This window comes from Myodes glareolus, chromosome 1 (assembly GCF_982192425.1).
Source record: "Myodes glareolus chromosome 1, mMyoGla1.1, whole genome shotgun sequence".
Classification (NCBI taxonomy): Eukaryota; Metazoa; Chordata; class Mammalia; order Rodentia; family Cricetidae; genus Myodes; species Myodes glareolus.
Window position 1 is genome coordinate 32,056,370 of NC_142026.1, and position 12,031 is coordinate 32,068,400.

The 12,031-nt window shown below is 46.0% G+C and overlaps 1 protein-coding gene and 1 pseudogene across 1 annotated transcript in view; both read right to left on the minus strand.

Annotated features, from left to right (window-relative positions):
* Drc11 (dynein regulatory complex subunit 11) overlaps positions 1-12,031 on the minus strand; it is a 116,014-nt gene that overhangs the window by 53,204 nt on the left and 50,779 nt on the right. The window contains exon 8 of the mRNA XM_048441795.3: positions 8,847-8,990. Coding sequence (XP_048297752.1) covers positions 8,847-8,990 — 144 coding nt within the window. The remainder of the gene's footprint in view (positions 1-8,846; positions 8,991-12,031) is intronic.
* On the minus strand, positions 579-1,851 carry LOC146896119 (small ribosomal subunit protein eS6 pseudogene; annotated as a pseudogene).

Here is a 12,031-nt window from a genome sequence, read left to right on the forward strand (position 1 = left end):
GTACCATGATGTCCGGCTATTTGTTTTCCTTATGAAAGCAATTCTACATGTGGTGTCCAGTTCTCTTAGCACTATTTGAAGAGGCTGTCTTTTCTCCAGCGTGTTTTCAGTTCCTCTGTAAAATGTTAGGGGGTGACAGCCGCATGTGTGTATGTCAGGTCCTCCCCTCTCTCCCATGGCTCTACATGCCAGGGATCCCCCCCGTCTCTAACTTCCATCTCTGCCTCCCACTGCTGGGCTTGCTTCTCTTTCTTTCTTTTTTCTTTCTTAATGTGAGTTCTGGAGCCTTTCATATTTATCTCAGCTTCTATGTCATGGATTCTTGCTTTTGTTCTCCAGCTTAGGATCCAGAGCCTTGCTAGCTGTGGGCATGCTTAGGTTTTGTTTTTGTTTGTTTGTTTGTTTTTGCTTTACTGTTGTTGGAGAAGAATGAACCCCGAGTCTTGTCTTCCATCCCAGAAAGTCTCTCTTTAGCTTGATCTATTCCATTGATGGTACTGTCCAACGTTTTTTTTTTTTTTTGTTTTTTTTTTTAATTGAGGTTTCATTTCTAAAATTTCAGTCTGGCGCTCTCTCTTTCTGTACAACACTTGTGGTCTCTCTGGATCTCTTCTTCGGCTGCAGGCTTTCTCACCCACTTCCTCGCTCCATTCATCTGCTCGCATCTTCACTGGAGTCACTGAAGGCTTTTAGTCAGCGTTTTCTCATTCTTGGCATTTCAGCCATTTCAGTCTGTTTTGATTAGTTTTTAAAGTAAGATTATTTACTTGTTACTCAAAAGATTCACTTTTTGGCTGGACTCAGACTTAGAAGCAGAAACTCCCAGTGAGGATATCCTATGTCCCTTGGCAAACTGTCCCTGGCGATTTTCTGCTTCCTTCATTCTCTTGGTCAAAAATTTAGCACATTCTGTAGCCTCCTGCTTGTTTTCCTTAGTGCACGGATTCTTCAGAGCAACACATTGGCCTTTGTGCTGTAGGGCAGGTGTAGTAACAGGGTGCTGAATCTTGAGTGCTTTGGTCCTGCTCTTCTTAGCTTCTTTGTTTAAGGGCTTTGTGACAGCATATTTTCGGACACCATCTTTTTTTTTTTTGTAGCGATTAAAAAGCTTTAGTTTCTGTTATCTGTTTTAGGTCGCAATGGATGAGGCATTGTAGTATCTGTCTAGGAATAGCCTCCTCCTCTCTCTCTATTTGAATTTAATTTAATTTTTTACAACAGCCAAGTTGGAAATGCTTAGACTGGCATCCACAATGCATCTGCAAACAGACTTGTACTTCCTCTCTCCGATTTTCCTTGGTTTATAACAGAAATGCCCCTTGCTCAACATCAGGTGCAGTCTGCCATGGGTCAAGCTGCTTTGCTTCATGGGCAAACCTTGTTTCTCATTCCCACCACTGATCTAGATAACACAACCCTTCCACTCCTCACCCACAACATCAGCAGCCACTTCTGTGGCCATGCGCTTCTCACAGAACGTACAAAGCTTTCATTCATCATCCACTTCAATGGTTCAAGAAGTTTCTGACAGTCAGTGGTAGGGGAGGAGAGATTCAGCTTCATCTTGACCTTGGGTTGTCTTCCAAGGAGTTTAACCTTTTGGAGTGGTTCTGCCATCTTGCTTTCCCCGGGTTCTTTGTTCGCTGTGCTGCAGTGAGTGCATCTGTTGGGATGCAATCCTCTTCTGGTTTTATTTGAGGAGCCCACACTTGAGGACTCAGTCCCTGAACTTCTCAGAAAGGAAGAAAGAAAACCCTGGAACAGCAACTACACCAAACCCAAGCACATATGGGAATCAACTCAAATCAATTACAGCAATGGTTAACACCACCAATGGCCACAGAACAATGGGTGTCAGAGAAGAGGAGGAGAGAAGACAGAAGAAGAGAACAAGGATGAGGAAGAGGAGAAAGAGTAGGAGGAGCAGCAGGGGGAGGATAAACAGGAGAAGGAACAGAAAAGAGGAGAGGGGGTAGGAACAGCAAGTAAGGGAGGAGGAAGTGGAGAGCAGGAGAATGAGCAGCATCAGGAGGAGGAGAGGAAGAGGAAGAGAGGATCCTGGGGAAGGTGCACAGTGGTGCTGCAGAGCCATAATAGAAGATGAAGACGCAAGTGGGACCTCCGAGCTGCAGAAAGGTCATCCAAGTTAGTGTGAAAACACTGGACACACACACACATACACACACACACACACACGTACACATGTATGCACAGAGAAAAAGCATCAAGCCTAGAGGAAGAGCCCGGGAAGGCCCTAGAACTGAACTCTGCACAGACCTTGGACTTGGCCTAAGGACAGGGCGACAGAGGCGGGGTTTGGCCCTTGGGACACTGCTTTGGCTGGAACAGGCATGGGCGCTGCAGAGCGGGGGGGGGGGTGCTTTCCCTTTTATGGGAATCTCTTTAAGGACTGTCAGTGTGCTTGCTTCACTGCTTTGAGCTGAGGCCCCCGCCAGGCAAGGACGCCATCTCACACAGGCTTCCTGCTTGATCTGAAACCAGTGTGCAGCTTCCTATGCAACGGGTGTTTGAGGCACGGACATAAAAGCAAAACTAGAGGGCTGTTTTGATTTCTACAACACAGATCACGTTCTCAAGGGCAAAACCTGTTGTGAGACTGGTTTGGCAAACATCTAATCCCGGTGATTTTAAAGGGAGAGCACTAGACATTCCCATGACATAATAGGGTCTGGCCTTCCATGCAGTAATGACATAATTGGCAGTTATATGATCTGCCTTCTCATTGGAGGGTAAAGCACAGTGGGAGCTTCTGCTGCCCCCTCGAAATGCATTTATTTCTTTGATAAGGAGCCTTCAGCTTCATTGAGTTATTCTCCTTTGGCTGTAGTTCTAAGCAACCCGTACATCACTCCTTTGGACAAATATTGTAGAATTTTCCTCCAGGAAGTTTGAATCTGCCATCTTAATCCTAAGGTCACTTATTTTCCACGAATCGTTACTTGGCTAGGGTCATATAAGTGCACTGCATATGGAGCTACAGCCCTGCGTTTCTCTGATGAAGCTTTCTGGCCATGACCCTGCTGTTCTCAGCTCAGTCTAGTGGTTGAAAAGAGGGAAGCCCAGCCCTAGGTTCTTGCAGGCAAAGCTCGCACAGCATTGAGTTGGGAGGACAAATGCCAGGTAGATAAGCGGTGAGAACATGGTTTTGTGTGTGTGTGTGTGTGTGTGTGTGTGTGTGTGTGTGTATACATTGTGGGATATTTGTACACTGTGTGAAAAGATATTGCTGTGATTGGTGTAATAAAAGTTGAATGGTCAATAGCTTTGAAGAGGTTTGGGGGGACTTCCGGTGACAAGGAAGACTCTGGGAAGAAGAGAGGCAGAGAAGTCAACCAGAAAAGGCATGAGACAGACTCACAGAATGGGTAGAGGTAAAAGCCATGTGGTAGAACGTAGACGAACATAAATGAGTTAATTTAAGATATGAGCTAGTTAGAAACAATCCTTAGCTATAGACCAAGTTTTCAAAATTAATAAAAAGCCTCTGTGTCATTATTTGGGAGCAGGCTGGTGGGACAGGAAAAGACTAGCTGCATTTGTCTTCACAGGAGACAGAGGAAGGAGCTGGCTCATGGATCTGAATTCTTAGCCTCTTCTCCTCCAGGCCAGGGAGGTCACACTTCTTTCCCCTGCGCTTCGCATGTCCCTGTCTCGTGTTATTGCTGATGACTTTAGCAAGCTTGTTTTGCCACCCAACAAGCCCAATGCTTCCAGGTAAGGAGTGTGACCTCCCACACGCTCCACCCTTGCATTTCCCCAGAGCTGTGTGAATGTTGCTCATGGCCTACTTAGGGTGCACACTGGCCTCCAGTGCCAGACAGCAGGGTGTGGCTCCCCTGAAGGCATTCACAGCACCCTCTGGACCCTCCCGCTGCCTCGCAGCAGAGCCACCTCACTCCATTAATTCCACAAAGGACACCATCACACACAACACTGTGCACAACCTAAAACTCAAAGGAAAAGGGCCACACGCACCGCTCTACGCGGAAGGAACTTTGCATTGTTCTCCGCTGTTTGCAGGCCTGTGCGTTACCTGCCCATCACATAATGCCAAGGAGTTACAGGTTTCACGGGCTGCATAGGTACAGCAAGCCGTTCACTCTTGGTTCTCACTCTGTTGGTTGGTGTGACTAAACTTCATTTGTCCTCCTAGTACCTCGCCACCACTTGTGTGTGGCAGGGAGCTCTCTTTCCTCGCTGCCACTTCTCAGACAAACACCAGGGCATCCTTCTGACAAAATTCACACGCACAATCATCAAAAAAAAAAAAAATGGGACAGATTTGGGTCAGAGCACCATGGTTTTAGGTTTCGTATTTCAAATTCTATCAGCTCGGTTGCTGGTTCTGTGTGGGTGAGAAAAGCCTCTTCAAACCTTGACAGGCAAGACAGCTCCAGGTCTCTAATGACGACAGAACATGCCACTCTAATGCAAGGTCAAAGCAGTTCCAATATGCTGAACTTTAGATCTATATTTCAAGCTAATGTGCTGTCACGTGATCTTGGCACACTTTACCTTCCAATGTAGTTTCCAGCCATGATCGCTCTCATTCAGCGATGAGATCTAGATCTGAGATCTAGAGAAGGGAAGAGTCTCCACCGTAACTGTTTCCTGTACCCCAGGACAGTGGCCAGGCTGAGTAGGACACCTGGAAGCCACCAAGAGGTCAACTCTCCTGCCCCTTCTGCAGTTTGAAAATCACTTTGGATGTATTTTATTATTTATTTTATGCACATTTGTGTTTTGCCTGCATGTGTATATGGGCACCGTGTGTGCCTGGTGCCCACAGAAGTCAGAAGAGCGCACTGGGTCCCTCAAAACTGGAGTTGTGGCTGATTGTGAGATAGTCTATGGGTGCTGGGAACTAAACCCAGGTTCTCTGCAAGGGCAGTAAGTGCTCTTAACTAGAGCCATCTCTCCAGACCCCATACTCCTTCGTTGTCGATGAGAGTCAGTTTTTAAGACGTCACCTGCCTGTCTCTGTTACATTCTTAGCTCTCTCCTCTCACAGCGGAGGGACAGAAAGCAATGTGTGTGTGTGTGTGTGTGTGTGTGTGTGTGTGTGTGTGTGTGTGTGTTTATCTTCCCGTATGCTGACACAGTGGGCATTTAATATGGTCTTCATACTGCTGGGTTTTATCCTCGTGCCAGGCCATTCCCAACCCCCACTGGTCTTATCTGAAGGTACCTGTGATGATTAATCTCTGTTGCCAACTTAATGGGATTGAGAATGCCCATGGAAACAAACCTATGGGCGTGACTATAACAGTCCAGAGTGGATCTCTGAATGTGGACAGCAACATCCCATGGCTGGTGCTCAGTCTTCAGTATGAAACTCCTCCTTGGGCCAAGAGACTAGACAGAATGCTGCGGCCAGTCCTGGCTGGGTGACACTGTCACCCAAGAACTCTTAGAAATGACAGTGCTCTTTGGGGGCCCAAAGGTCTTCCCAGCAGCACCCAGTCTGGCTGTGTTCTGTTCCAGTCAGAGCACTGATAACAATTCATAATGGTATACTCGGTGACTTGCAAAGAGAGAACAGTTGTCGGGTGGGCCTATTTCCCTTGTTTTCAGTCCTGAAGCCAGAATGAGGGCCATAAAAACCACAGCCAGACAAATGAGATTACTTTGCTGTTGACAGCATGCTTGCAGAGGTGACCACACATTGGCGGAAAATGTCCTGTGGCTTTAGTGTTTCCTCACGGATGTACTCCCTCCCCCAGGGACTCCCCTCATGAAGGTATCTATCATGGACATACATACTCATTGAGAAATCCCCCTAGGGAGGGATCCCCTCAAGGATATATACTAATGGGAGTCCCTTGTCTGAAATCCTCAACAGTTTTGATGACAAACCGAAAATCCACTGAAAAGTATTTTTTAAAACCGTGCAACTGTGCGAATTCACTATGCATGTGCTATATCATCCCTTGTGAGAAACTTGTACACATTTTCTTTCAGCTCCAGCTGGACATGTCACTCTGAAGACCTCCTTGTCATGTCGTTCACACTGCAAGGGGTTTTCCATTTGATGGACTCCAACTGTGACGTTTAGAAGGGATTCTCCACCCCATCCCGGCACCCATTTTCTTGTATATGTGTTAGTAAGCACATGTGCGTATGCCTGTTTGCGTGTGTGTGTATGGGGGGGTGCATATGTGTATATGTGCATGTGAAGGCCTGAGGCTGGTGTAGGAATCATCCTGGATTACTGTCAATCAAACCTGGAGCTCATTGATATCTCACTAGTCAGTGGGCTCTGGGTCGTTTTGTCTCTGTCTTCTGGACTTCCAGGAGGTTTGTTAGGCCCAGCTGGCAATTATGTGGGTTCTGGGGATCTGAACTCTGGTCCTTGCATTTGGTTGGTAAGGGCTTTATATACGAGCCATTTCCCCATTACTCAGCTCTACTTAAATTTTATTTTTACTGTATGTATGTATGTATGTATGTGTACCATGTGTGTGCATGGTGCTCATGGAGGTCAAAGAGGGCATCAGATATCCTGGAACTGGAGTTACAGATGGTGGTGACACTATGCAGTTGCTGGGAATTGAGCCTGGGTCCTCTGGAAGAGCAGCCAGTGCTTAACCACTGAGCCATCTCTCCAGCCCCTGGATTCCATTCTTGATGACGAATCTGAAAAGCTCTTTTCCTAGTCCTGGTCCTGAAGTTTCTCCTCACAATGTTTGTATCACAAATTTTCATTCTTTTTGGTTCCAAGTGCACAGCACAGTCTGGGTTCACATCCACAGAAGGCACGAAGTTTAGGGAGAGATTGATTTTCTTAACTATGACTGAAAAACGTTTTTTCTATGTTTGTGTGTGCCCTTGTGTGTCCCTATTTGGTGCAAGTATGTGAGCACATGTGTGGAGTCTACAGGTCAACTTCAAATGTTCTTTCTCAGGAGTGCCATCATGTTTTTAAAGACAGGCTCCCTCATGGCTCTGGAATTTGCCAGGTGCTCGGGCTGGCCTGACTGGGAGCCCAGGGACTCACCTGTCTCCACCGTCCACACTGGGAGTACAAGTTAATGCTGCCACGCCAGGCTACGATACTAACATAAATGTCTTTCTAAATTCTTCCATGAAAAATTGAAATTTAGAAGTTCAGATGTGAATGTGTTGTTTTGGCTTTTCCGTTTTCCCTTCCGTTAGCCTGAAATGAAGTTGAAAGCACCTGCGAGATCTGTCTTCTCTCTTATCCAAAAGCTTGTTTCTAGATGGATCTAGGAGAGGAGGAGAAATGCTCCTGTTTTCACCATTTAATTATTTTGCTGAGCTTCTGACGGCAGGCTCAAGTGATCCGCAGGTGTTTTATTTTAAATCATTCTTCTTTTTTTTTGAACTTTTCTGTCACTTGAGAGTTTCATACAAGTATATAATGCAGTTTGTACAAATTCATTCCCATTCATGTCTTCCTTTTTCAAATCGGCTGAGTCTTGCCGTACGTGCATGGACCACATCCTTGAAGACAACAGACTCCCTCTGCCCCTGAAGTCATCAAGTGCTAGCAGTTCCTTAGCTGGGGATGGGGGCGGGGCCTTCACAAGCCCCTCCCAGTCCAGGCTGGGATTTGGGCTGGGTTGGCCCCTTGCAGGTTTGATCTGTGCAGTCACAGCCACTGTGAGTTCATGTGTGCGACGGTCCTGTCTTGTCTGGCAAATACTGTTTCCTGCAGACATCTACTCCTTCTCTGCCTCATCTCTTCCCATCTTCCTGCTCCTCTTCCATGATGATGTTCTTTTGTGCAAACCCAGAGACCCAAAGATAGTGACTCCACCCTTTCCTCATCCCACTGAGCCATGGGATGCAAAGTCCAGACACCGCATCACTGCTGACCTCAGCTAGAGGCCAGCACTCTCTCAGGTCATTGTTTTCCACCCATGTGGGTTTTTTTTTTTTTTCGTCTCAGTGATGATTGTTGGAGACTGTCTCGTGGTCCTGCAGAGTGTCCGGCTTTCTGCTTGTGTGATGTTTTGGAAAGAGCATACTTTTAACTAATAGCAGGTAGTTAAAAGGTAATCAGTCATTTCTAAGATGAAGTCTCTCCAAGGTTTGGAAGAACCAGCTCACTGTGTGCACTCAATTCTTTAGAGAGAGGTGACTATGTCTGAGTGGAAAAATGAAGCCGAGCACAGGCAGGCATGCAACATGCACGCATTCATTTCTCTCCGCTCTCGACAGCTGTGACTGGCTACTTTAAGCTCCTGCCATGCCGCCATGACTTCCCTGCTATGATGAACTATAACTGGAGTCGTGAGGTGCAATAAACCCTTTCTCACTTAAGTTGCTTTCCCCCTCCCCCAGAGTGTTTTATCATAGCAAGAGAAATAAAACTAGGACAGTATGTAATTAAAACAAATAAGGCAAGGCTAATATCTTTTTACCCAACTGTCCCCTGGGGTAAAAGCTAGCTGCTTACACTTTATTGGTGATTTCTACAGGTATGCTGTTGAGGCACACCCGCAGTGAGTGTTTCTGATGAATTCAAATGAGCACGCATGGGATAACAAAGACAGGATTATTTACACTTCACGGCGGCGACTCCTCAGCTTGCCAAGCAGCTTGCCACAAGCGTGATGGTTTAATTTGGGGGGATAATTATGTAAATTGCACAAACTGACTGAGTTGTCCACATTGACAGTTATCCTGGTAGATATTTATAAAATAGAGGAAAGACTGTGACGGGATGCTGATCAACCTAGAATGCAATGAACTCTGATGCTACCGAAGGCAACCTTAGTAGCCCCGAGGTTACCCCCCGCCCGAGAGCCCGGCAGAAGGAGGACAGAGTCAGACTTCTAAAACTTCCACACACTCTTTACCTTTGTAGTCTTTTCTTTCGTACTGCCTTTCCTCTCCTTCTCTTTTTTGCTTTTTTTGGGCTTATTCTCCTTCTTTTCCTCTTTTTTCTTTTTCTTCTTGAGTTTTTCTTCTTCCTCTTGATTGGCTAAAATATCCTCAATAACCTACAGAAAAGACCAAAAACGATCATAGCACCTCACCCACCATGATCAGGAGGAGGACCGTTTCCCCATCCTGCTGGGCTCCAACCCTGCTGGAAGCAGCCACCTACCTTGAGGAGGATTTGTCAGGAGGAGCTGTCTGTTCACTCTCGGAGGAGGGATGGTTGGAGGTCAGACACCTCTCTCCACAGCTACACACTTTTCGGGGGGGGGGTTGCTTTAACACTAGAAGAGGCCATGCTTTCCCCAGCCCGTCAGTGCAGCAGGGCATGTCAGTCTTGTCACATTTTAAACCCAAGTAATTCAACCTGAAGACTTCTCCTGCTCTGTTTTCTACCCAGACGATGACTCTGTGTGTGTATGTGTGTGTGTATGTGTGTGTGCATGTGTGTGTGTGCACGTGTGTGTATACAAGTGTGTGCATATGGAAGCTAAAGCTTTTCAGCATTTGCCCACTTCAATTGGCTCCTAATGAATGTTTTAATATCTGGAAGAGTTGATTTCTTTCCCCACAGGTCACTTTTGCATGAGGTTTTGGTGTGCAAAGTCCTTTTGTATTTGTGTTGTTTTTATTGGTTAATGAATAAAGCTGCTTTCGACCAATGGCTTAACAGAGTAAAGCCAGGTGGGAAATCTAAACAGAGACGTAGAAAGAGAATCGGTGGAGTGAGGGAGAAGCCAAGTAGCTGCCCACAGGAGACAGATACACCAGAACCTTGCTGGTAAGCCACAGCCATGTGGCACTTCACAAATTGATAGAAATGGGTTAATTTAAGAGGTAAGAGTTAGCCAGAAATACACTTAAGCTATTGGCCAAAAAATATTGCAATTAACACAGATTTCTGTGTGATTATTTTGGGATTCCGGGCAGCTGGGAAATGAACAAGCTGCCTCCCCCAACAAGGTTTGACTGAGTGTCCCCGACTATTTGTTTTCTGCCCAAAGCTTAGAGCAGTCACCCTAATTCCCCTCTCTTCCTCAAGGCCCCAACAAATAATAATACTATGGGGATTTTTTTGGATCAATTATATCTATAGAACAATATTCAGCAGAGGTGGGGGTTTGTGGTGGTGATCATCTCAAACAAAGGACAGCCCCCACCATGGTCTTGCCTGTAACTCTCGAGCACGCCATCATTGTCATGTTTACCATAGACACTGCATCTTTATGGTGGTGTTGGTGCTGCATGTGGTTTCTGTGATGTTTTCTCTCCACCAGTGTTTGCACACACAGACCCACTGCTCTGCTCGCTAACAGTGTAAGACTACTATTTCAGCCTTCATGCTATTCAGTTCTTCAGGGGATCCTCTTTGTTTCTGCATATAGGATACATCTGCAGGACACAATCCCTTGCCCGCTCCAATTTCTGTGTCTTGCCCTTTGTCTTGTCTGAGTGTGCACAGCAGTTCATATAGAACAATGTTTGATAATGGTGGTGTAACAGCCGTTCCTATGTGTTTCTGCCATTAGCGGAACTGTTTCTCATGAATTTAATTAGGCATGACATTGGGTTTCAAAACAAGATAGAAATTCATTGTTACGTTAAAGAAGGGTGGATATATTTCAAGTTCATTGACTTCAATTTTTTATTGAGAATTTCATGCATGCATATAATGTGTTTAGATAAATCCACCCTCATTCTTAACTCCTCCAAGTCCTATCCTATCCACTATTTCCTCCCAGCCTCAGGTATTTGCTATTTAAAACAGATGGACAGACAGACACTGAGTCCCCTTAGCACTTCCTGTATGTGCATTGGTGGGTGCAGGACCATCTGCTGAAGCATAGGTAGTCTTCTCAGGGGTCACATCACTGAAGAACATGAATTTCCCTTCCCCAGCAGCCACCAAGTTCCAGTAACTCCTTAGCTAGGAATGTAATCTCGTAAGTCCCTCCCTGTCCATGCCGGGATTTTGATTGGTTTGATCTTGTTCAGGCCTTGTGCACGCACTCACAGCTGCTCTGGTTTGCTGTCATGTCCATCAAATAATGTTTCTCTGTGGACATCCTCTTCCTCTGGCTCTTACGATCTTTCCCCTTCCTTTTCTGCAATGATCCTGAGCAGTTTATTACTCTGTCCATCTAGCAAAATAATAGTAGTAGGTTCTTCCTATGGCCGATGACCCACCCAGCCATGGGTTTAGGGTCCAAGAACAAATTATGTCTCCTGGAAGGCTTTACTCTAATCAGAAAGTATTTGATTACGTCTAGAACATCCATGCCACTATTGCACCAGCGGGCCTATCTTGCAAGGGCAGTCAGTCCGTGGGGTTCACAGCTGGGTAAGATGGCTGAATACTTTCTCCTCCCTCAGTACTGTAAATAGAACCTTCTGGCACTATGAAATCTAGCCAGCAAGGATGAAACTTCCAAGTCCGTACCAGATTGATTTCTCCATGCCCTGTGACTCAAGTGTGTAGTTAACTGCAGCAATAGGGTCTCACCATCACCTTCTGGAGGGTAACGGAGAGCAATAGAAATGGTTTGTAATGTTTGAGGGTGTCACTGGGACCCCACTGACCAAGTACTTAACAGAGATTTTTATTTTTTAGTATCAGAAGAGAGATCCTAGGTTTGGAAACGGCCCTTCCACATCCATTGGATAAGTTCAGGCTCTTTTCTTCAGTCTACTTCCCATGATGCAGTGCGTTCACATATACCTTCAACTCAAAGTGCTGTGGCATTATGAAATGATTGCCACTTTATTACCATGGTTTACCTCTTTAGTATGCTGCTAGTTTTAGTGAGCCAGTATTCCACCCTCCCCCACAGTGCTGGGAATTGAACTCAGGACTTGATGCATGCTCTCTCATCTGATGACGCAGGGTCCAGGCAGGAAGCTTCAGCCTGATCTCCATCTCTAGACTGGCAGGCTCAGGCTGCGGATGCAGCCTTGGGTGGAATGCAGTCTATAATTGCTGGTCTTTTCTCGCTTTCCATCATCTGTCATTTAATGTCAAGCTGCTCTGTGGTCCCCTTTGCTTTACCGGAATGCATTAACCAGGCGCCCTCAGGTTTGTTTTTAGTTTGACTAGAGTCAGCTC